Here is a 26681-nt window from a genome sequence, read left to right on the forward strand (position 1 = left end):
AAAACGTTTTTAAAAATTTCAGTATGTGTAATTGTTAACACCTGCTATGTGTTACCAACAGATGTTTCTTACTTACCTAAGGGAACTGTTATAATTATTCTATAAGCTTATTGGAATGGCATTTACCAAGATAGTTGGGAAACTTTAGTTGGTGACTTTGTATGCAATATTTGGCATTTCTTTTCATCTCTTCCCCTATTGCTGTCAATCTCCACACCCCCGCCCCCAAGCTGGATCTTCCAAAAGCAAAAACGTCCTTTTGGGGTACCAAAACTTTTATACGACTGGTTATGCGTATTTTAGTCTTTGTTAAAAGTTACCAAAATTATGTGTATTCTAAAGCACTGTAAATTTTACTTTTAAGTGTTTTGGAAGCTAATATTTAATGTTCAGCATGGAAGTCTTTTAAATGTAAAAGTATACCTTTTAGATAGATAATGTCCTTCTAATAGCTTGGCCTCAAAGGAAGCTATAGTATAAATGAGAGTTGTCTTTATTTTTCTGACCATTTCTAAGGCCATAAACAATACACTTTTTGAATTCTTCATTTATGATACTAATCACACAATTACCTACAGGCCTGTGTTAAATATGACACTGGTTTCAGCCAAATAATGGGCCAATTGCAAACAATGAACAGAGGCAGCTCCATTTATAACCGCTGTTTCAACAGAGCTCTATTGTAATCATAGTGATCTGAGGGTGACTCATTAATTAATTGATGTTCTTTTTTATTATGTGCTATTGAGTTAATGAGTAATTTGTGTGAGATAATTCTCTGAACACATTGATTACTTGAGATATTTTCTGGGTCCTTCATACCAATGACATGCTGAATACGTAGAAGACGGTGTTCGCTTTTCTGTGCTCATTATTCGTAGATTTGAGATGAGCCCAGACCAGCGCAGAGATGCACTAAGATGTTCTGACGTCTGGAGGACCCCAAGTCAGCCCAGTAAGAAGCTCTCTGAATGCTCAGGGCAAAGCCCGTCACATGGTAGGTACTCAATAAATGTCAATTAAAATAATGCCTATATTAACATTTTGCTCTCGATTGCCTTAACTTGCATTAAAATCACATTTAAGGAATATCTATAATGGTGTATTTAAGAAACAGTAGTAATCAAAAGGCTTTTGCTAAAATTGTATTCTGCGCTAATGGCCTATTACAATGAACATGCAGATTGTTTTTGCAACTTGCTGAAGTGAACGCTAAACATGTTTGGCCTGTATCATTTCTATGAAATCGTTTAGTGTCTATGGTGAGAGGAGCTTGCTTTAAGTGATAGTTAAAAGGAAACTACTTGTACATGGTATGTTTTACCACAGATAGAATTTTCAGCCCCGTTTCATTGCAGGCACAACATCTCTTCCCTGTAAATGTAGGATTTAGTTGTTTTTTGTTTTGTTTTGTTTTAATTCATTATGAAGAAAATAGGAAATTTGAAATTGATCTGACGACAGCAACAGAGTTGCTTTCAGGCAGATCACTAGAAATTTGTGTAAATGTATAAAATTACACCCAGCGATTGTTACCTTCATTTTTGACAGTTTTATTTTCCCCACAGAAGTAAATAACAATAAACTACCTAGCTCGAAGATCTTAAATATAACATATGGAGAAAGCGCTTGAGGTACTTTGTCTATGCTTGTTATGATTTACCTTTGAAAGTAAGTGTCCTTGCACACTTTATTCTTTTTTTTCAAGTGGACTGACTCAACGTACGCTTTCTAGATATAGTCTTAGATTTTGCCAATTAAGCGCAATCAAAGAGTATAATACCCCTTTTATTAAAAACATAAATCCAAATATAAAAAAATGAATGAAAGAATCCAGCAGATATTTATTAAGCAAGATGAAAGTGAAATTACAAACACAGGTCAGCTTTTAAACTCAGCCAGCACTCTGGGGGAGTGGAGGTGCGCTGTCCTTCATCATAGGCAGCCTCTCTGAGATGCATGTTAGGAAGGGAGGTTTCACGGCTTGAGAAATCAAAGCTCTTTTGGAGGTGTCCTACTGGAGGCGTCGGGGCAACAAGCTAAGTGACGTCAGGGCTACACAACACAAAGAGGAAAGGTGATGACAATTCAGGGACTTTGCGTAGTCAAGACAATTAGCTTAGTACTTCAGGTCAAAAATGCTACTGTTTATGGGCTATTAGCTATAAAATGACCCATTTCTGTCTGGTTTCACAATTTCATGGAGATTAGAGATAATCTAAAGAGATTAAGGCCTTAATCTTTAATCCAGGTAATTTTGCTTGTAGTAAAAAGCATAAGCATTAATTCCCGAAGGATTTGAGAAAAGAAAAGGCGATAAAAACTTGTTTGGTCTTTGGGTGGCAAGAATAATTGAACAGCTTCCAGGAGCTAAGAGAAGTTGGTTCCCAATTTACAAGTATTTTGACATATTGATAAACATAGGCAAAACCATTTAAATCTAAAAATGATAATTTGAAAAAGATACTGGCAATTATAATTTGACATCCACATGAATTTCAGACACCCTCTAATGGGGACTCACTGGGCTGCTTGAGAAAAACCACTTTTCACAGATGCCCGCACCCCACCGCCTTTTGTTTGGCTTGGGTTTTGGTTTTGGCTATGTGAGTCTTACCATGAAACAAATGTAAGACCCCAAGGCTAAAATAGTAATTTCATGGGCCCCAAATAGCTATTTTTGAAAATTTTTTTCAATATATCTCAAATCTGGGGGACAAGTGACTTGAACACTCTTAACCATGAAGTATTTGTAAAAATACATATCATTCACTTTTCACAGAACCATTTCTTAAAAATGAGAGGCAATAGCCAGATTCACATGCATGTTCATAATAAAGCTTTGTTTTAAAACAAAAATCCACACCAGCATTACTTTCAGTTTAATATTTTGGCCCCAAACCAAGAATTCAGGTATCACATTTCATTTTCATCTGCAATGCATCTATTGGCAGGACAAAGTATGTATGCAAATAACACCGGGAAATATTGTTTCCTATACAAGTGATAAAAAGGAAAAAGAAAAGAAAAAAGAAAACCCACAGCACTAAATTTGCTCTAGCAAAAATATGCTTCACTGTGCCTGTGTCAAATTAGATTTGTTGAAAAGTAGTTCTCTTGCCGGGAGCAGAAGCAAAGAAGCAAAGTGTGAGCAACCCAGAAGAAGGGATCATAGTCTTATTTTTATTTCCTTAATTGTAATTGAAATAATCGGTCTCCGTAATTTGTTTCTAGAAAGCTTTCTTCTTTATCATCTATCATGTTAGTAAGGGAAATTTTTCAGCTTTATAAAATGGAATGACAGATTTCAGCCTTAAGTGTGATATATTCTGAGCAGGTTAACTACTTAAAGAAAGCAGTAAGACATGTCAAACTTTTAAAGTCTTCACTTTTGAACACTAAAATAATTGTCAGGTAAATACAGAAAAATATATAATCACCAGTTCTCAGCTCTTTGACAATCCCTTTGTTTCTCTTCTTCTAGAAGATTCTGTGAGCACTATGTTGCTCTGATCAAAAAAGTAAGCTCACTAGTCAAATATCATCACAGCTTCAGTGTGTATTATCATGGTTTCAGTAGATTTGCACTCAAATCCTTCCAGTGCCAGAAATTTATCAAGCCATAAAGTTATTAAACCTTTAGCTCTTAGGGAGAAATCTGGGCAAAATTTTACAAGAAATTTATCGTTTTAAAATTACCTCATAATTGTGGTAACACTTGTCTCAAGTAACCCTTTGGAAAAATTTTACATGATACCTAAAGGCACTAGTTTACATAAGGGGTAAGTGGCTAAAAAAACAAAAAACAAAAAATTAAAAAAAAAGCCAAAGCCTTTGTGTAGGCAAAGAACACACACACACACACACACACAGGACATCAAAAGGATAACTGCTAAGCTTTAAAGTTATTCTAAAAATGGCACTTTTCACGTTGGTATAAAATGAAAGTGCTTTAAGATGAAATTCTTATGCATTTTTTAAAGCTGATCTTTAACCCCCTGAAAATCGGGGGTTATAATGACAACACTGATAGACTCTAAATCATCATGGTAATGATAGTGGAATAGTGGATGTTGCTAAAATGCTTTGTGTGTGTCTTCATTTCTTCTTCTTTTTTAAAGTATTTTAATGCTGATAGACTTGCTTTATATGTGTATCATCAGTGAAATTTGCTCTTCAATCCTTTACTAGAAAGTTACAGCTCATTTAAAATAGCTGGTAGATACAGAAAGCATAAATATACAGTAAGTTTAAACACTGATTGTACTGAATGCAACCATACAAAGAAGCAAACAGAACACAAATGGTAACACAATAAAACTGTATTACATTTGTGCTTCAAATATTACAATACATTATATACAATAGTCGAAAATAAACATCTCATGCCAAGTGACACAAAAACGAATAGCAAGCAAAAAAATCCAGCAATATGTACAGTACTTTTTTCTTTAATAATAAACATTCAACTCTGAACTGGGGCAATTTCACTACGTACAGGTGCAGTCCGCCTTTTATTCCATATAACCATCCTGCTTTCCTATATCTACGCTATTCAGTAGGTTCCTGTGTCAATTCTTATATACATGTGGAGCAAAAAAGATAAAAGAATGTAGTGCTTTGTATTCTTAATGGGGTGATGTTGATAGATCAGCGAACCTGGGGTGCATAACCTTCTTTCATTAAACCTTCTTCGTAGTCCGTCTGGCAAAGGATCATGTTATTCTTTAGGAAAAATTTGTCTCCAACGCAAAATCTGAAAACATTAAAAAAATAAAATGTGTTAAGATCATTTCACTCCCATCTATAGATTTGAAGATTTCTTTTCCTTGTAATAATGTTACATGGTAATTCCCTGAATTTGAAAGCTTGGTTTAGAAATTTGCCTTCATTGTCAAAATTAAACGATGTAGATCATTTAATGAAACACTGCACACAAAATTTGATATCCTACAGTTATATATAAAAAGCATAGGAAAACCGAGGAAAACACCTCGGGCAGCAGAAGTGATTTTTATCATCACTTTGGAAAGAAAAAAAAAAAGAACTGATCTATATTTACAGACATTAAAATAAATGAAAGAATGATAATAGTATTTCACTGCAGTGATTATGGAAGATTTCACGAGTGGCCATTTATTCACTTTATTAAAAAAAAAAAAAGTAAAAGGCATTAAAATGTATCAAATAATTAGAAAGTGGCCCATTTTTAAGCTTCCCATTTAAAGTTCCTTTTGCTCTGTTTTATTAAAATGTGATTAAATTCTGGTATTCTGGAAGTGATTGTTTTGAAGGAAAAGTTGTTTTAGCATCAGACTCTGATGCTGGGCCATAATCTTTTATTTGTGGCAAGTTCACCAACTATGAAATATTAAATGTCATTTCTTAGCTCACTCCCAATTAAACCAAAGGGAGTAACCTGAATGAACTTCTTAATATTGATGTGATAAATAAACTAGTTTCCAGTAGCTAATTATGTATTTTATTCTATAAAACATTGTTTAATATACAAGATTGTAATGTTTTTAATAAGTGCCCTTTTGTATAATTTCCCAGCGGTGACACTTTGGACGCAATTAAGGTCAGAAATAAATGCTTGTGCTGTTTCCAGTACATTTAACAATAAAGTAACTCTGGGGAGATCTGTATATATTTTTAATTGTAACAATTTAACCTTCAAACAGCAGTGTCTAGTAGAGTTGACCCAGTAAAACTACTTGTAATTATACAAGTTGACCTCACTGACCTTTGATAGTGGTCTCTCTTTATCAGATAGTCAATTTCGAATGATGTTCAAGCAGAAATCTTAGTGGATAGATTAAATTGTGTAGTGAAAGCAACCCTTTAATGTTTTGTGAAGTTGAAGGTTTAAATGAGGAGCAGTTGGACTGATTTACATTTGCAAAGATTGGAATGCTAGACAAACAGTGAACCTATTTATTTTCCAACTGGGTAGCTTTGGAAATTTATCCTTATTCTAGCTAAGTAGATAGAGGGGAAAATAGTGTAATAAAAAAAGTAGATTGAAAAGAATTAGCTTTCCTCTTAAAGGAAGATTGGTCTGTTTATTTGTGGAATTTACTTTTTTTCCCCAGGATTACTGCCTGCTGATGATGTTGATTGAAAGTACAGACTAAGCACTGATCTTGAAATCCTGGAGTTTGCTGTCAAGGCTATTGGATAGAATGAACATTCAAGTTTGAACCTTAAGTATATCTTCTTTTTATTAGTTGAAAACTATAAACTTAAATATTGTGCTTAAAAAGTGGCGTGAGAGTCAACGAGGTTTTGTACATTATCCTGATCATTAAGATCCGTTGAATAAAAGGAACTATTTCTTCTGTTGGGCAGACCCAAGTAGTCAAATTAGATACTTATCTTTCATGTGAGATTACATAAAATAGCATGTAGGATATATCTGATTACTGCTCAAAACTTTCAGTTCATATTACTGTTGAAATTAATTTGAATAAGCTAATGACAGAATAGCACATCAAAATAAATAAATTCAACTAATACTCCTGTGTTCTAGCTAATATCACTGAATTTGTTTTTTTCCTAAAAACCAACTGAATTGGAAATACTCTTTCAACTCTATATTGACTAAAACCTTGCTTCAATTTTCTAACAAGCCCCCAAATTCTATTCACTATCAAACTTTTTTTTTTTTTAAATATGTTCTACTTAGGACATGAGCTCAGAACCCAGAGGTAGTCACATGCTCTACCGACTGAGCCAGCCAGCCACCCCCCAAAAACCATTTTTTGTTTTTGTCATGTGAAGTTATGTCATTCTTACCTTCAGAAGCCTTGAAATTTAGGTAATTTTTGTTTGTGGATTAATAAATTTGGGGTAATGATCATGAGAAAAGCACTGAACCAAAAGCCTGGAGACCTAGTCCTGAGCCCTGATGCTACCCAGTGCAAGTTATAGGGTCATTTCATACTCTCTGAGTCAACTCTGTGTGGTTATGATAAAAGAGCTGCAGCACTGAATTATGTTAAAATAAGAAATATATGAGCAGCAGAGAGGTATATTGCAACAAAAAGAGTTCAAATCCCAACCTTCCACTTATGATATTGAAGATGAAACTTTATTTTCTCTTATCTTTAATATAACTGACTATTTAAAGTGTGTGTTAAGAATAGAATGAAGTAGGCAAAGCATTGACTCAGTGTTTGGAGTGTAGATAATTAAAATAGTCACCTTCTATAAAGTACTTACTATGTGCTAATGCTGAGTATGTATATGTACGATTATTTCTATTTATGTTCAACTGAGAAAGTACTTATTGCCTTTTTCAAATGAAAAACCTAAGGCTTCCTCCCAGAATTTTAAAACACCTGCCAGTGCTCCATAGCTAGAATGTGTATGTTGGAGGAAGGAAACTGACTCTGGTCTCTTTGGGCTCAAGACCCATGCTTTACCTGGAAACAGTAAAGCATAAGGCTTTGAAATTAATATGGGTTTTTTGTATCGCTATTATTCCTTTGCATAGCATTAAAAAAAGTCTACCTACCATTCAACATCAATGAGATGTTGGTAATATAAATGGAATTCATCTAAAATAGTCCTACCTAAAATATTTTGTTGCTAATGTTGTCAACTGGACAAAGTACCTTTTTTTTTTAACCTTTTATGTGCATTTCAGTTTATGCTGAAAAGTCAAAACAAAACAGGATGTGGGTGAGAAACGTCACACTTACACATATAACTTAAAACAGCTTTGAAAGCTATGGCTAAAGCAGATTATAATTGCTTTGTGATTAGGATTGGTATACTCCTTTTTAAAAAAAAGATTGATTGATTGATCAATTTGAAAGAGAGAGAGAAAGACAATGTTGGTGGGGGGCAGAGGAAAAGGGAGAGAGAAACCCTAGAAGACTCTACCCTAAGCACAGAACCCAGTGCGGGGCTCGATCTCATGACCTTGAGATCAGGACCTGAACAGAAACCAAGTTGGACATTTAACTCACTGCACCATCCAGGTGCCCCTGGATTGGTATACTCCTTTAAAATGTTCCATATATAAACATGAAGAAATTAGAGAAACAGCAATGCAGATGTTAGATATTTAACAAAATAGTCTATAACTGATTTTGTGAGAAAGGCTAGTTTTCCAATGTTATGAGCTCCTTTTGAGATTTAGCACTGGCAGAAAAAATATTATAGAAGCAGTGATGGCCAGAGAATACTGTAAGTATATTAATAGGTCAGGCTAAAATTCCTGAAAATAAGCTGATAATCTTCCTTGTAATCTAATCCTAATTGCTTGTGGTATAGTCAGTTCAATTAATTTTGCCTTCATTACAAAAAAAAAAAAGTATGTTAAGGAATAAAAAGATGCTCAATCAGATTACTCATTAATCTTGATGTTATGGAGTTAATAATAAATTTAATTTCCAGATATTTTGGAATGATTCTAATCGTACTCACATGCAGTTTTAGAGACTTGGGAAGTACAGAAAATAAATATAATTAATTAATCACCCTTCTATGGGGCTTAGCATAGTTTTAAGCAGTTATCAGAAGACTGCAAAGAAGCCTCCATTTGTAACCTTTTCACATCCTTTCTAAGATTGAAAACGTTAACTTAGTCATCTTATTTCCCTAAGGGCAGTGGCTATCAATTATAATTAGTTCCCAACTCCACAGTACTTTAAAAAGGGTGGGGGATCCAGTCCATATTTCAAATGTCTCTATTTTCTATGTAGCACCCTCCATTACTACAGATGGAGACTTTGATGCTGTACTTTGTTTTCAGTGAGAGGTACTGATTATATACCCATCGTCACACCACTATACACCGTGAACAAATTTACTCTCTTCTCCCAAAGACTGTCCCATTGTCATTACATACTTCATTCCTGATCAGCTTTTCTGCACCAACTTACAACACCCATATCCCAAATCATTCAAAGTCTACCTTGCTTGAATTTCACTATATCTATTCCCATTTATAGTTATTCAGTCAGAAAATAAAATACCTCTCTTGAAGGAGTCCAGGGCTTATATCAGATCTGAGTTGAAAGACTAAAACCAGACCCTCTGGGTTCAGATTTTGAGTCTACCATTTTCTATCATTGTTTTCTAGGGCAAGTTACTTAAATTTTCTGTACTTCAGTTATTCATCTATAAAATGAGGGCAATAATAGTATCTCACTTTATTGAGTATTAAATGAGCACATGTAAAGCAGAACAGTGTCTAGTGTATGATGGGCGCTATAGAAGAATTCTGGTATCATTATTTGTTAATGACAATTTTTTTTTCACCTCTGCTTAAGCTGTTCCCTAACCATGACTATTTCTTCCTGTTTTTTCATCTGTTTAAATTCTTTTAAAAAAATTCTTTAGTTTCCATTCCCTCCATCAATACATTCCCTGGCCATGCCAACTCATTCTGATCTTTCCCAAGGCACTTATTTATTGCCATATCATTTACTTTGGCATTTCAGATTTCCTCCTGAATGGGTAACAAGTTTCCCAATGTGCGCTGCAGTGCTGGGGTAAGTGCCCATGAGTTATAGCTCTTTTGAACCCTCTGAAATACCACCATAAATTACATGACCACTTGAGGTGGGTGGTCAGTAAATACAGGTTAAGACAGATTCATCCCCGAACCAAATAGTTTTAAATAACAAAGGTATTTTTAGATGGATAATATAAATTCGTGTTCATTTTGACTCATTCGTTGACTTCCTACCTTTAAATTTCACCTCCTCCTGATCCTCATGCCATTCCCTCCTTCTCCATATCCTGAGTAAACTCCCTCTAATCTCTGAGCATTCTGAGCTCTTTTCATTTCCTGCACACATTAAATGCTTTCACACTTCCATGACTTGCATGATGCTTCCATCTGTCTGGAAAACCCTTTCCTCATTGCTCCTTGGCTTCCTCATCCTCCCCAACCCCCACCAGACACAATACCTACATTCCAACCAGTCCTAGGGAGTTCCGTTTTTAAAACCCAGCACATCAACCCTTTGATGCTTCTCTAAGACTTCAAGAAGGACAGACCTCTCTTTCCTCAGTATAGATCTGTTTAGCATCGATTACACTCTTCTGTGAGTCTTTGATGTCCTGTCTCTCCCATAGCTTTGAATACCTCTAAGAGAGAAACTGGTTTTTCTTCACCTTTCTTTCCAGAGCCTAGCATAGCGCTTTTATTCTTTAGTGTTAAACAACTCTACGTCTTTGAGGCAGTTTCATTACAAACAAACATGTTCTTTCCTTTTCTTGTAAAATCATCGTTTAGTTTTATAGAATTGTCTAAGGAGGAGGGGCTTGGTCACCTTTAAAAAATTAACCTATTACACAGAATTCTTCAATTCTGAGTGAGATACAGTTATCATCTAAGATGCTCAAAATAACATTCCTCTGCTTCTGTTAATAAAGAAAAACAAACAATCAAACAAACACCTTAGATGCTTAATTCAGGATTCACATCTTTAGCCATACCCCCCTCTCAAAAGAGCGAAGAGGGTATACACGAGAAACAACCAATCCTGAAAAGTTATTTTTACTACCATTTTGCAAACACTGAGAAATGCTTTCGATCTAAATGATCTTTTGATTTAAAAGTTAGGATGAAATGACTGCTAAATAAAATTCATAAGCATTTATAATACCACAGTCTCAGATGCCAATAAAGTTTGCTTAAAGGAAAGTGCCTATAAATTACCTGTTTGCTTTGTGTTTCACTTGAAAAAGTACAATGCTATAATAATAGTTTGGCTACTGAAAGTATAGGCTCATGTGGCATATGGCTTTATTGGAGAGGATTTCCCCAGCAAATGTCAAAGTAGAAAGAAAATCTCCTATGTTGAAAACCTTCTGTATTCAGAGTAACAAAATTTGTCTGCTTTGCTTGACTGATGAAGATTAGCTGACTTCTTGCATTAAAGAAGTTTGTCTTGTAGGGGCTGAAGTGACAAGACAATAACTAAGTGCTAATTGTGCATAACCAGCACTAAAGATATGCAGTCCCATTATGGCATGTAATAAATGAAGCGAACATGGAAATATATTAGGTACTTTAATAATGATACTAGAATAGTATTTTGCAGCAATAAGAATGTGAACAGTTTTAGAGTCAAAATTTAGGAGTGTTTGTCTTACTTGACTGAGTTCTACTGAGGAGATAGACTTAATTGTGAATGCAACTTTTTATTTCAATGGTCAAATAAAATTGATATATGCTTTGTAAATAGCATTAACAACCTACAATTACTTTGCATCATAATAGAATTTAGGCTGGATTTAGCCCTTGAATGATGTTTTAATTTTCTGTGTAGAACATGGATAAAATAGGGGAGACTGCCCTAAAGGAAAAATGGACATGGGGCATAAACAGGCCATTCCCTAAAAGAAGAAATAGCAAAGGACCACTAGAAATCAAATAAATACTAATTAAAAATTATAATGGGATACCATCTTTCATCCCTCGGGTGACAAGGGTTTCTTTTTAAATAATAACTCCCAATGCTAGAGTGAATGGAAGGGAATACATAGCTTTTACATTTCTGGTGTGAGAATAATTGGTATAACTGTTGGGGAGAGCATCTTAACAATATATAACATTTTAACAATACATAACATAAACCTTTAAAAGGGTTATATACTTTGTCCAGTGCTCCTGTGAATTTATCCTGACACATACTTGAATATTGTTTGTTTGTAAATATTATGTTGATAATATTATGTCGATAATATTGGTAATATATCAAGTTGAAGAAATAGCTTATACATCTGACAAGAGAAGACTGATTTAACAATGAAACTCTACTCATAAAATAAAACACAAGAAGGCTTAAGATATCTTAAAGAATTTGAAAAGCATGCTATCATAAATGAAAAAGTCCAAATATCAAACACTAGTATTCTTCCCTGTTCTTTTTCTTTAAGCTGCTCAAATGTATCATAAAATATATGCTATATAACACCCATCATATATGCATAAGAAAACATATGGCTAGCTATACACCAAAATATTAAAATGCCTTTTTTTTTAGAATAGTAAGACATGGGGCAACATGATTCTTTATCCCTTTTTATTTTCCAAAATTTCTACTATGAATATGTAACCTTTCATAAAGTAGAAAAGAAGTTAAGTGTTATTGTTGCATGAAGATAACTGTATTTGCATGGATGCTGTTAGTGGATCAATAGGGCAAGGAAACGGAAGTATACTAATGCACCTTTAAAATATATACACATACATGTATACGTGCATATAAATGTCTGTATAAATGTGTAGATATTTATATTCATGTGCCTATATCTTTACACACATACTTGTCAATTTATTTTTGGCTAAAGGTCACCATGGACTGAATTAATCAGCTTTGATTCCAAAAGTTTGTACAGACTTAAAGTGCCTATAAGATGACTTTTTGAATTATTTCCTGGATAAATTAGATATTCAGGTATACTGGCTTAGGTATACTGGCAAGGTATACTGTGCACTACTCTGAACATCTCCATTTAGCAGGAAGTATCATTGAGATATATCTTTTTTTTTTTTTTTTTAGATACATATCCTGTATATAAACCAAGTTAGTGGCATATGATTTGGTAAAAGTAAATTGTAAATATCAAGATAAAAAAGCCTATTTTTTAGGACCAATTGTGCTCTGGTATTTTTAATATAAATTATTTCATTTAATTTTCAAAATCTGTAAGATAGGTGTTAGTGTCTTCATTGTCAGGGGGTAGAAACAAATCTCAGAGATGAAGTAACAAGACTCAGGATGTCGTATCTAATATACAATGGGGCTGGAATTTGAATCCATTTCTTCCTGTAAAAATCATGTCCTCTGTGCCGTTCTACACAGGGCCTCATAAAAAGACGCTGCATTGAACAGTAAAGTAGTACAAATCACAGTAACTGAGAACATGATATAATAAATGTGGCCTGATTATATAGTATGTCCAGGTGTTGTCACTCTTGTCTTGAATATATTTTCATTAATATCCATCAAGTGTAGTAAATTTTTAAATATATTTTAATGATAGATACAGTTTCATATTCTAATATCCTCTGCATATATCATATAAAACAGGCATCAGTAGTGTATGGGTCCCACTGGAAATAAAAGTTACAACTTTCAGAGGGAAAAATGGAATAAAGTGATAATACTTTTAGATGAAAGAGTTCTCTGATACTGGCTAATCCAGCTCCTTTTTGTTGTAAATGAGAAAACCAAGATCCAGAGAGCTAAAATGCTTGAAGGATGGTTATACATCTTGTGAGGGGCGAAGCCCAGCCTAGAATTTAGGTTTCTAGATTCCTTGTGCAATACTCTTCCCCTTTGCCTATGCTGCCCATCCAATGCTGATAAGTGTTAAATTATTAGCTATTTCTGGCCTCATTCCCAAGGAAACTTAAAGCAACTTAAAAAGTACATATAAAACAAGGTTAAAATTCAAGATGAGAAATCAAGAGACAGGGCAACCAAAAATAGGAAAACTAAGATAAGACACATCACCTCCTACAAATTCCTGTATATTTGACTCAGGGCAAATGTGTTGGGTCACAGAACAAAAAAGTGAAGATTTTAAGCCTACTTTTAAAAGAATATTTTCAAGATACTTTTAAAGTTTTAAAGTAAATTTTAGGGATATTCTAAACCTACTTTTTAAAATGACAGAAAAATAATAAAGAATGAATAAGAAGAAAACTAAAATAGCAGTGTCTTCATTGCTTCTCACATTCTGCTATAGGTTGCTCTTTCTGCGGGTAGAAGCACAGTTTTAAGACCTTTCCTCCTCAGTGCTTTCTTCCTGGCACCCGATGAATGTTTGCAGAAAACAAAATGCTGAGATTAATAGCCTTAAGTAATATATATAATTCCCATCAATTAAGTAAATAACTAGCAACTAGAGGTTTGCCACTTTTTAGACACGGGAATGAAACCTGCTTACCTCTGATTACAAAGCTGACATGCAAAGCAGTCCAGGTGGTAAACGTTGTCCTTGGCTCGCATCACCATCTCAAAGGCAGGGATGAGCTTACTGCAGGCAGCGCAGTTCCCCGTTACACCAAAGAGCCTGGAACAATAAACATTTTTCTCAAACTCTTACAGGGAGATCTGAGATGATGACTAGAGAAGGTGCCAGCACACCCTGCAAAGCTATCAACAGGCAATGCCTTATGATGTACACAAGCACGTTTTATCCTCGGCAGATACATAAGTATTCCTCTCTGATACATACTCCGTTGACCTTTCTTGATGAAAATCACATCTCGTTTGAGAAGGAAAGGAAAAGACAAATACATCAGGAAGCTTACATAACCACACACAAACAAGTCAATGGAGGTGAATTCGTAGCAAAAAAAATCTTCCACTTGATAGAATATGCAGTAAATAGAAATGCAACGTAACTTTGATCTCACTGACACGTAGTAGCCGTTTTCATTGGAGAAGAAACCCATTTGAAGGACTCACTGTTTTCTGACATCTAGTTACTAGGAGGTTTGCCATTATTATTAAAAGAACATTTATGTACAAGCCATTTAAATAGTCAAAAAACATCAGAGGTGCGTGCACCTTATGGCCCCATACCATAGTTATAGCTCTGATTATGTTATTCAAGTAGCACATTAAAGTAAATGAGGCTGTAAACTACACAGAGCTGGACCAGGAGTTGAAACATAATATATTGAAAGAACCAGTGGAACTGTCCAGGGAAAAGGTATTTTTTAAAAATCCTATTTGCGATAGATTCCTGAAAATAGTTATTGTAATGACCTAAAAAAATAGTACAAATTAAAGTGTCTCTATAGTTTCATAATGGGAGGAAATAAAATATTTTACCCATTTGCACTGGCAATATTTAAACCAAGTTTTTTTAAAGTTCTTAATGGTGGTGAAGAGTTATTATAAATAATATTCCAGGCATAGCAGTTAATGCACTTTTTAACTAGGAAGCAAACTAGATGAAAAACACCACATCTGCCAGTTTTCTTTTTTCTCCAGCATCAGGCTGACAGGAGAAAAATATAATGGTTCTCATGGGAAAGACCAAATTAAAAGCAGTTCTAAACTAATGAATTCAAAGGTGCTAGGGAGAAAACTCATTTTATTTATAAAAGTGTACTTTAAAAAACTTAGTCTTTCATTTTATTGAATTTAAGGATTACGCGCAAATGTGCTGAAGTTTCTCTTCTTGTAGTTTCTAAATACTCCAAAGACAGGTCTTTGCTTAAGGCATGCATATTCATTCTCAAGTTCATAACCATTTCCTCTTACCAGCCTAATGACAACTGTTGGAAAGAGCTGTGAGAATGGTTTTCAGGATCTGGCAAAACATGTAATAAATGTTCATGCTTATGTTTTTCTTAGATTGTCTCTTGAAGAACATAAGCGCCTTGAGGGGAGAAGGTGTAAACGCTTTGCAAACAGCTTGCCTGTATAATCCGTGCCCTTGATAAGAGGGGAAGGAAGGTTTATATTCAAGAAGACTAAATTCAGGATTGTTAGACGCTGTTTTCCTGCAGGAATTAAAAAAAAAAAATTCTAATAAGGAGTCTAACTCTAATCACCTTTGTGTTCCTGGTGTACAATCCCTATTTCAGGAAATGATTTTTCTCTAAAAACAGCTTCATTGAAAACAAGTATCTCACACACAGCTCCTCCTGGCGTCATTGCAAACGAAACCAACCCAAGGTAAAGCTTTCGTCCTGTTCTTCTGGAAGCAGAAATTTCCCGTCCCTCCTACCATTTCACGTTCACTTTTCAGGGCACTTCACGTGACCCACTCAAGAGTCACGACCCTGACGCGTGCCATTTGTTCCTTCCATTCTTTCATTATTATTATTATTTTTTTTTGGAAACATAAGGAAGTCTTAAAAAGTTCTTTATTCTACGAATATAGATGCACTGTGGGTTAGAAAATGTGGCCGGTAGGCGAGGACGCGGTTTTTGAGAACTACTCCCTCTGCTTACACCTCATAAACATACCCACACAATGCCATTTTGAAATTCTGGACATAGTTTCCCCCAATTTCAATTGCTCTCGCTAGCTGAGCATTTATCAGCTACCTGATTAGAATTTGTTTCCACACAAACCATTGATCATCAGCCTATTACTAGGCAAATGACAGTTAATTACCCACTACATTAACCACTGGGACCTGAGACCTGCTTCTGCTGCCATCAGTCAACATGATAAATGTGGCAAGTTCAGTAATGCATGGCCAGCCCCGAGCTGCCTGCTATACTGCGAACAACCCTCAATCTCACTTCCAGGCCCAGGAAAATCTATGGCAATCTGCATAATTACAAGCTCTGGGTTAATAACAGACAAATGATTTGTTGCATCTAAACAAAGTCCTTGGAATGGTCCTGGACTCTGGTGGCTGGCCGTCCAGCGTGCCGCCTCCAGTGTACTTTCCAGCGCGATGTGCACAAAACCGTTCTCTGACGCTACAGCCTTCCAATTTGTTGCCCTCCAATTTATGGATTCTGCATATGTGATTTTTAATCATTAAAGGACTCTTGAAGCAATATTATCTTAATTATTCTCTGCTGTAACCAGGGAATTAGGCTTCAGATAAAATTTTCTTCTTCCACGCACTCTCCCTGCCTCGCTGGAGGCCCCATCAGTTTCCATCTACACCTGGACTCTGAAATCCTAATGATGAATTATTGCCCCTTTTCCTAAGAGGGCGAACCTTACAAGGGAACATTTTACTGAACTGTCAGCTCACAGACTGAGTGCGGAGATGCGGAAATCTGATCTAATTTACTGCAAAACGATGCATTTGTTAGACTTTTTCCTCAGTTTTGTCCAAGGATCAAGAGATCATTCTATAGCCACATTCGTGTTCTTTTTTGCAGTTGGACGAACCCAAGATTCTCTGAGAAAGGAAACGAAATCCTATTTTACAAAATCGGGTTTTTTTCAAAGCCTATAATGTTATCCTTTGGTTTTCAAACATGACATTTGGATTCTCAGGCAAAAATAATTGCCATATAATGTATCAATTAAGCTTAAGGCATGCATAGTACTCATTTGTAAGACTTTTTTTTTTTTTCAGATATGTCTAGGATATATTCAAGAAGAGTCTCTTAATTATCTAATTCATTTAGACTATTCATAATCCTGGAAATTCTTGTAACCCCTTCCTCTCCACTCCTCACTCCCAGATTCATTTACAGGGATGTTAACACGGATCCACTTTTCTGTTTAAGTGAGAGACCTCTGTAATCTCTTGTTTCCAGTGCTTATAAGATCTCATCCTAACAGAAGAGGAGGGCCTAAGTGTACTTAGCAAATAGTACACTGAGACAGACAAAGCTTTATTTTCAAAAGGAGTAATTTTGAAACTCTGACCTAGATTCAAAATAGAGTATCAGCTCATAAATTTATGGTAAGGAAAACAAAATTGATCCATTTTGCTCAGCTTAAAACGTCTTACAGATTATTAAAGCATGGCAAGGGTTAATTTGCCAATTTATGGGCTAGATTTTTCTCTACCATTTATGCTCATAATAGGCTTTAAGCAATATGACTTTTGTCTTGTTTCTGACACACTACAAAAAGTGGACTTACGAGATACAAGGTGGCAACTACCATCTATACAATATCAATGCAAGTAACTATCTGTAGGAATCCCAAAGGGTGTTCCTGTCCTCTTCATTCTGTTTTCCTTTCACTACCTGGCACTGACAATCTAAACACAGACACGAAGGTAAAAAACAAAACAAAAAACAAACAAACAAACAAACAAACAAACAAAAAAACCCCAAAACCAACAGACAACCTATGGGTTAGAACTCGGTCTATCTGTATGCTATATAACACTCCACACACTGTGGTGCGCATGCAGAGAACTAGTGTTTTTTGTGTGTATGGGTGACAAAGCAAGAACTGAGACTAAACACATATTTTTTTAAAGGTACTCAGAAAATTTTGCATTTTTACTAAATGTTCAACAGCTTTTGCAACATAGTCATAAATCAGGTGAATTCTGTATAAGTTAGTATATATCCATTACTAAAGTTCCTGGAGGTGGGGGTTGAGAAAAACTCAAGACATATAATCATTTAACATAGCAATAATGAATATGGTTTACTACAGGCATCCGGGGGAAAATGAGTGTTCATTGTATTAGTGTCTTTTATTTCACAGCACCAGATGTTTCTATAGATTTTTTACCAGGTCAGTGGCTCAAGTCACTAAATCAAATTCCCCCAAGCCATGGAAAGCATAGTATTTGACTCAAATTAATTTATTATTTGGGGGGAAATGCATAAATAAATATCACCGCAGTAAACCTTAATTCTGAGCAAAGATCAAGTGTTCTCTCATATTCAGGCAACCCTCATTTAGCAACTTGAATATAACTTGAACACAGTAAATTCAACAGTAATTTTTTTTCAATACCGCAGAGAAGACTTAGTTATCATCCTATGTGTAAAAAAATAAAAGAACACCTCTGTATGGAGAATAACTAGAGATGAACAGAGAAAGAAAAGTTTAGTTTTCTAAGAATATGAGGTTGTAATCAAAGGAAAAGATCTTTAACTTTACTGCTGGATGGTGAAGTTTTATTGAACATGTTATGTGAGAAGGAATAGAACATTTTCACAGATCGAGAAGGGCAATTGCTTTTTTTGTCTATTACAAATACACTTCTCATCTCCTTTCCTATTTCACTTTTTAAACTAAGGAATGTAGTGATAGAAAATGAAAACACTTTAAACTTCCAATTCTTTTGTTTTAAATGTAAAAAGCTCACCCATTACAAGGGTGAAGAGAGTTGAACCTATTGTTTTCTTCCCCGGTGGGTCTTAGCATGTGCTCCACTGTCACAGAGATAAAGAAATTGTGGGAGTTCAAAGAGGGAAAAAAGGCAACATTGAACATTTGTAAATGTACAAAGGAGAATATAAAAAATGTTTAACATTAATTTGAACCATACTTCTAATTGTTACGGTTAGACTTAACATATATTTTTAGTATACATTGTGCGAATAGATGAAGTTGGAATTTTTCAAAAGTTAAGCTAAAAAAAGTTGGCCATGTTTTAAAGGCACTAGATACATCACCTGTTAAAGGGACCTCAGAGATTATTCCTTTCAGAGTTAAGTAGTTTTATTCTATGAAATTAACTCTAATTTGGGCTGTTAAGTTCAGTCTTTGCATATATTTTTACTAACAAATACAGATCATGTCAAACAGACATAAAAGCCATTTGATGAATGTCAAGTTTAATATAAATATTAATATATACCTATATAGTATGTATGTATATTCTCTCTATATGCATGTGTATATTCTCTCTGTATAAAATCTTATATATAAGATAGAAAAGATAGGTATCTCCTATGTAAGATCTCTAGATAGATAGATAGATGTCTTTATATAGATAGATCTACAGGGAATACACACATACTCTGCCCACTAAGTAAGCAGATGTTACAGGGTGAGTGGGAAATTTAAGTCAAACTTGTTAATGCCTAACTATAATTTCATAAAACCTGCTAAGGGCCATGCCATAGAGCTGTGTACATGTTAAAATATGCAACTTACTACCTAAAATCACAGAGATAGCTTATGGTACGGACAGAAAGCTCAGGTTCAATGAACCCTTGCTAATGACAGTGGAGGCCTACTATGTGCGTGGTACTGGGGACAATACGATGAATATCAGCGGGGCGTGTGCTGTCAAGGAACTAGTGAGAAGAGCAGTCCAGGGGCGGGATGTGAGAACCGCCATGTACAGAGGGGGGCGTCACTGGGTAGGCCTGTGTCAGTACCAGGGAAGACATGTCATCTGAAGCAGGACCTGAAATGACAGTTGGCTTTTCAAAAGGTAGAAAACTGGTGGGAGCTTGAAAGAAGGATTTCACGGGTTGGTATTAGAATATAAACAGAAGTCTGGAGATGGTCAAAATCAGAGTTATTTAAGGCATGTTTAAAAAGTGGCAAATTTGCTACCAGTCAGATAGGCTGAGGGTACGGTGGGTAGGAAGAGAAGCCCAGACAGACCACATAGGTGACTCTGGCCTGGATGACTAAGGCTTCATGTTTGGTACAGTAATATTTTAAGAGTATCTTCAGAATGTGTCCTTCTCTATGCTCAGGCAAAACTCCCCTCTTCCTTGAATCAGACAGAATAGCCCTTGGCTGTTGGGTGCTGAGATCCAACCCAGATGGCTAATTCCTGAGTATCTGCCAACCACCAGTTGGACTAACTGAATATCAGCTCATGATCCAACCCATTCAAACAACAATATGGTGGGGATAATAAAATTATAGGTAAAAAGTTATCCCTGAAGAGGAAGGAGAAAGATTTCACTTCTGGGTTTTTGTAATTCCTGTTGTCTGTACTTAATACTACATTCAGACTAATAGAAATATAAAAGATTCTAACGGTGAAGAAACAGATTTTGGTGGAAGCCACTGTCATCCATCTCTCTGGGGAGTACATTTTGGGCAAAAGAAAGACTAAGGAAACATTCTAGGAAGACTTTTTTCCCAGAAAACTGTACTTGACTTATAGGAACCTATCATTCTAGAAGAACCAAGTCAAGACCCATGAATGATCAGTTAGGTGTCTGTGCCCTAAAGAATCACAAAATCTACTCCAATTTGAAGATGGTGATTCAGATTGCTGTAGACTATCTCAAGATGGTCCAGGAAAACAGGACAAAACAGCCAACACTGTCCACGCCTTGAAGGCGGACCTTTAATTTCACCATAGAGCTGGTTCTTTTCCCCACCTTCACTCAACTTATAAGCCACACTAACTTTATTTTTACTCATAGTCTATCACTATGCTGTCCAATATGGTTATCATTAGTGGTTACTGACCACTTAACATGTGGTTCGTCTGTATGGAAATATGCTTTAAGTGTAATATACACACCAGATTTCAAAGCACAGGACAGTAAAATATGCCATGAATAACTTTTAAAATATTGTGTTTGGAAATGATAATCTTTTGAATACATTGGGTTGAAGAAAATATGTTTTCAAGTTAATTTCACCTTGGGGCACCTGGGTGGCTCAGTGGGTTCAGCCTCTGCCTTCAGCTCAGGTCATGATCTTAGGGTCCTGGGGTCGAGCCCCACATCAGGCCCTCTACTCAGTGGGGAGCCTGCTTCCCTCTCTCTGTCTGCCTGCCTCTCTGCCTACTTGTGATCTCTCTCTCTGTCAAATAAATAAACAAAATCTTTAAAAATAATTAATTTTACCTTAAAGAAAACTTGCCTCTTAATGAGGCTACTAGAAAAATTAAAATTAATATGTGAATCAAATTATATTTCTATTAGACAGTGCTGGTCTATTTTCCTTGTACCCCTGGATACACAAGGCCTATCACAGTTAAATGCAAAGAAACCTAGAATTTTCTAATTGCAGCTCATCCTAGAAATCTTTCTTCCAGTGTTCTATGCCTACAGATAGAGAAAAGTAAAGGCCAGAGATATTTTCTTCTAACTTCAGACTTAAATGCATGTATGCTAACAGTGTGACTCACTATAGCACCCCATCGATGACAATGTCCCACCAGTTCTAGGCTAACGGGGTCATCTCCTTTCAAAACTTACCACTTTCTCCTCCGTGCAGTCAGCAGCAGGGTAAGATATAAAGAAAAAGGAACCAATGCCTGGCCTTTCTGGTCCCTATCCTAGCTCTGCCACGAAGGGTAGGAGATACCCCATGTCTACATACAGAAGCCTAAACCATTATTTATTATCTGCCCTTCATGATGACCTAGACCTCCTTATCCACATATGGTCTCTTCCTCACTATACTTCTCTGGTTTGCCCCATCAAAACGGAGCAAGAAGAGGCTGCACTGGATAAAAGTCTCTAGCTTGCTGAACTGAGAGAGAATCGATTTACTTAGAATTATCATCTGTCTCCACATCCAACCCAGTCAAAAGTTACAAACAGCATTTCAATACTATACTTTCACTTTCAACAAATCACTGTCAATTTCTCCTATACCCATTTTCCAAAGCCTTCCAAGCAGGTGTTACCGCTACTTACAGCGACCTATTGGGAGAAGTGATTCAGAGAAAAGTAAAATTGAGTATTTTTCCTTCCACATTTGATGAGGATAATACTTCTGGGAAAATATGGCAATTGTACCAACATTTCATAGAATCATAAAATCTTAGTCCTCAAAAGAATCTTCCGTATCTAAAACAAAAGAAATGTATCAAACTTGCTATTTATTGTCGGGATATTAAAAGACAAGTTTTTTCAAAAATTTAGAGATAGCTATGGAAAAAGCTAGATTAAGAGGATGTAGAGAAAAGCAAGAGACAGTGAAATAAGGGAAAACATAAAATGATCTGAAACTAGAAATACACATTTTTAAATAATTGAGGTAGATATTTCATCTAGTCACTATAGTGACCCTGCTCTAAGTTTCAGGTAAGTTTTTAATGGAGGAGAGAACAAATCAGTCACAATTATATGACTATCAATATCTATGACTATTTTTACAGATATTGTGGGCAATTTAGTTACTGTCTATCCCTCCCTTGATATAACTGAGGAAGTTGTTGGTAGATCAAAATAAAGGATTTTAGAATTAGAATCAGAATAAAGGTTTTAGCCAAAGTACAATAAATGCTAATTAGAATATGCTATGTACAACTGTATAATAAAAGGCTTTTAAGACGTTCTTAAAGCAATAACCTGTCCTATTGTAAGTTTCAACAAACTTCATCTACTTACAATTATACAGGTTTTTAAGGGTGGAAACTTTTTTTTTTAAGATTTTATTTATTTATTTGACAGAGATCACAAGTAGGCAGAGAGGCAGGCACAGAGAGAGAGAGGTGGAAGCAGGCTCCCCACTGAGCAGAGACACCCCCCACCCCAGATGCAGGGCTTGATCCCAGGACCCTGGGATGGTGACCTGAGCCGAAGACAGAGGCTTTAACCCACTGAGCCACCCAGGCGCCCTGGGTGGAAACTTTTGAAATACTTAGTATTTTCCTAAAAATCAGCCTTACAGTCTTTTGCTATCTTTACAGACTTCTTGAGGCCTATAATTACCTTTTCTTTCATCTTTCATTTTCACACTTGTGTAGTATACACTCTATATAAAAGTGAGCAAGAAAGTGGAGAGGTATCTTATTTGAAAATATGATTTTTACCCATCTCATAACTGATGAAGTACTGAAATGTTTCAACAGAAAAAAAAATTAATAAAGAGAAGGGGGGAAAAAAAAGCTTTTATGGGAAGGCGATGGAGGTCATTTTGGAAACAATTATTTGAGACCTAATCATGGGAAAGACCTTTTCTTTGATCTTTTTCAAATAAGCCACTTAATATCTTCACGTGTCAATTTCACCCTATTTGCAAATGCCACTCACTCATTCATTCAGGCACTAACTAAGACTCACTAGAACTCCACTGGGGAACACTGACTCCCTGACGACAGTGTAACGGGGCCACAGTGCAAACGTATCTGTTCTGATCTAGAGTGCTTCTCTCATACCCAGAGGTTATGATTTTGTGACAGTGATTGCCAGAGTATTTATAAAAAGTAAACAAATCACTTACATAGAGTTAGGTAAGGCCTTTATTTATTCTTGCAACTAGCCAGTAAAATTTCCACACAAATTTTTCTTCTAGGATTAATTATTATGGCTTACTTCAGAGGAGGAAAAGTGCTTTGTAGGAGTCCAGTGACAACCCATATAAGGACCTGTAATCTTCAATGTAGTTTCAAATTTTATTTAAATCTTTTACCTTACTTCTTTGAAGAAATTACCTAATTACAGTATTTCTTTTTAAGGTAGATGGCAGGATTTAGGACACTGTGTAATTCATATGTTTAATTTACTAAAAATAAGATGCGCAGAAAATGTTACCAGAGACAGTCATCCTTGTTTTCTTTTAATTAATTAATTAATTAATTTCAGAGAGAAAGAAAGCACGAGGGGGAGGGAGAGCAGAGGGAGAGGGAGAAGCAGGCTCCCCACTGAGAAGGAAGCCCACCTGGGGCTCGATCCCAGGACTCCTCTGGGATCATGACCCGAGCTGAAGGCGGATGCTTAACCCACTGGAGCCACCCAGGTGCCCCAGGCATCCTCATTTTTCACCAAGGATCATTTATTATGAAAGCATCAAAATATATCCTAGCTCCAAATTCCATGAATGTTATCACCAAAGATTCATGGAAGGTATCTTATTAGTTCTCTTTTTAAAATGTATTTTCTGCAAAGCAAATTGGACCTCTGACATCATTTGTCTTGAGGATTTTAATGGACAATTGTTCTTTAAATCTTCTAAGAAAGTACTCTCAAAACTACCATTTTAAAAAATTCACATGTGGGTTACTCTCTGTTATTATAGAGAGGGTATTTCCATGTCATGGTGTGTGTAGAACAATCCTACATACGTACCCGTGGCACAGGATAATTATTAGCAGTGCTTTCTTTGTCAAAGTGCTCTGGGTTGGGTAGAAAATTATATGGCAAATATAGCAATGGCCAAATATCAATTAGAATTCAGACATTTCAAACTGTTCTTCAGTTCCTTTTTTTTGACCCAAATAGGCAGATTGAACTAAATATCCTTTAAGGGCTTTTGTATAATTTTAACATTCAGTGATTTTTCATTCTAGCTGCAGTGTAACTGGATGATTCAGGTAGAAGCTAATTTGGAGAATTTGATTTCTATTTGTCACATGGAATTTGTAACATTCTCTTAAAACCATGTTAAAAGGGAATGTATACAACTTTTATTCAGTACAAGTTGGTATTTTATATCTCTATATATGTATGTATGTGTAAATAAATATATATATATGTATGCATATATTTAACTTGAAGTTTAACTTGAGAATATTTTCAGAAATTTTTGAATTACTTTAAGTTGGATTTAGAAGAATTACCAAAATAAACCCATGAAAACAATTATCTGTAGGATGAGACAACTTCAATTTTTGGAAAAAGAAATCAACAAAATGTAGAAAACTCAAAAGGAAAATAGTTTTGTGGAAAGAAGAAGTATAATTCTTTAGTATTAATTAGTCTAAGCTCAATGCTCTCCATAATAGATTTGTACAACATTAATACAATGCTATGGAAAAACACTGAAGTTGAATTTCTGTGTAGTGAAACTATACAAAAAGAATTCTAAACAGACCTATAGATTATATTTTTGTATCTACACATATAAGGCCATTCATACACATGATGCACAAATAGTATCATATGAACATGATGTTTCTGTGTAGGTTTTAAAACATTTTCTTCTGTAAAATGTTATTTCCATTGCACTGAGTTTAAGTCAAGACTTCATTTTTGGAATGTATATGAATTTTCTTTATAAAAAGGAAACGTTACTGAGAAAGTTCCTTGTTATATCACCTCTAGGACTTATTATCTGAAGTACTTCTTAGAAATTGCTAAGCCACAGTGTCCAGAATTTTAACTATTCCTTAAACGCTTCTAAAACTGGATGTCAACCCTTCATAAACAGAAAGTGTATTGGGGTGTGTAACATCAATATATATCCCACTTCCAATTTTATAAAATACACTGAGTTATCTCTAGAAACATGCATATATTATTAACCATAAAAGCTCAGCTCAGTGTCAATAAAGTAAATATTTTCGTAAGAAACCCAAGCAGACCACTTTGGGAAAACCTGTTCATGGAATATATGTTACAATAATTTGCTCCAAGAATATTACCTTAAGGCAGAATCTGCTAAAATACTTGATATTAATTCATTCACCTACTTTTCTAACACTGTGATAATACCAAGTGGACATAAAAATAGGTTATCAAAATGGAAGTTACAAATACAAATCCTATCCTCAAAAGGACAGATATTTTCCAAGTAATTAGTACAATTCTCAAAAATACTTTTCTGCGCTTCTATTGCATGTGTTTTCTTATCCAGATCCATTTTGTGAACAACAACAAAAAAATGCTCAAAAAATCACTTGAAATTTTAATTGTTAAAGTAAATGTATTAAAGTTAGGAATCAGCCATTGAGTCAAATCATAGAGGGAAAAATCATATTAAAAAAGTCTGTTTCAATATCTGTTCATAAATGCCCATTGCGTAAACCTCATAGTAACCTCTATTACTCATATAAATATTATCTGGGGTCAAGAGAGAAAATACTGAAGCAGGCAAAATCTAAAATCGTTAGTGAACAAAATCAGACATAGCAGAAATAAAGATTTTGAACTCCGACACACTGAATATAGAAAAATGAGGCACTGGCATCATTGACAGCTGATGTTACTGGTAACCACAGGCCCCGAAAAGACAACTTAAAAGATATTTGAACTTAACGTGCAAGCGTCTGTGTGCTTGTGTGTCCACATGTATAAATAAAGTACTAACCTACTAGTTATCTCTTTTTACTCTCAGCCTGTCAAAAAAACCTGTCAGCGGCAAAGGCGATAAGGGGGCAGTTTAAAGAAGATACTGGAGCCTTAAGCTTCTTAATGTGCCAAGAATCAATCCCATGAAAGCAAACAACTTGAAAAAGGGTTCTATGTATTTAGGAAAGCTCTCGGGCTCCCTTCCCGCACGGCTCCAGCCGGAGCCAGTGTTCAAGTTTTCTCACCCTAATGACCCCTCAAGCAGCCCTGAGGGATTGCAAAACAAGGCCGTTACACAAGGCAGCTTGCTAATTGAGAAGTTGATCGGGGGTAGAGAAATCCTGCTCTACCACGTTAAGT

General features: G+C 35.4%; 1 protein-coding gene across 9 annotated transcripts in view; it reads right to left on the reverse strand.

Moving 5' to 3' along the window:
- Positions 1–1594: 1594 nt before the first annotated feature.
- LMO3 (LIM domain only 3) overlaps positions 1595–26681 on the reverse strand; it is a 55218-nt gene continuing 30131 nt past the window's right edge. For 8 of the 9 annotated variants that reach the window (XM_059402677.1, XM_059402678.1, XM_059402681.1 and 5 more), the window contains 2 exons: positions 13924–14049; positions 1595–4756 (listed from right to left, as the gene is read on the reverse strand). In XM_059402677.1, the coding sequence (XP_059258660.1) occupies positions 4651–4756; positions 13924–14049 (232 nt within the window). In that variant the 3' untranslated portion in view covers positions 1595–4650. The remainder of the gene's footprint in view (positions 4757–13923; positions 14050–26681) is intronic. The other variant, XM_059402674.1, reaches the window with a different exon arrangement.

This window comes from Mustela nigripes, chromosome 6, assembly GCF_022355385.1.
Source record: "Mustela nigripes isolate SB6536 chromosome 6, MUSNIG.SB6536, whole genome shotgun sequence".
Taxonomy (NCBI): domain Eukaryota; kingdom Metazoa; phylum Chordata; class Mammalia; order Carnivora; family Mustelidae; genus Mustela; species Mustela nigripes.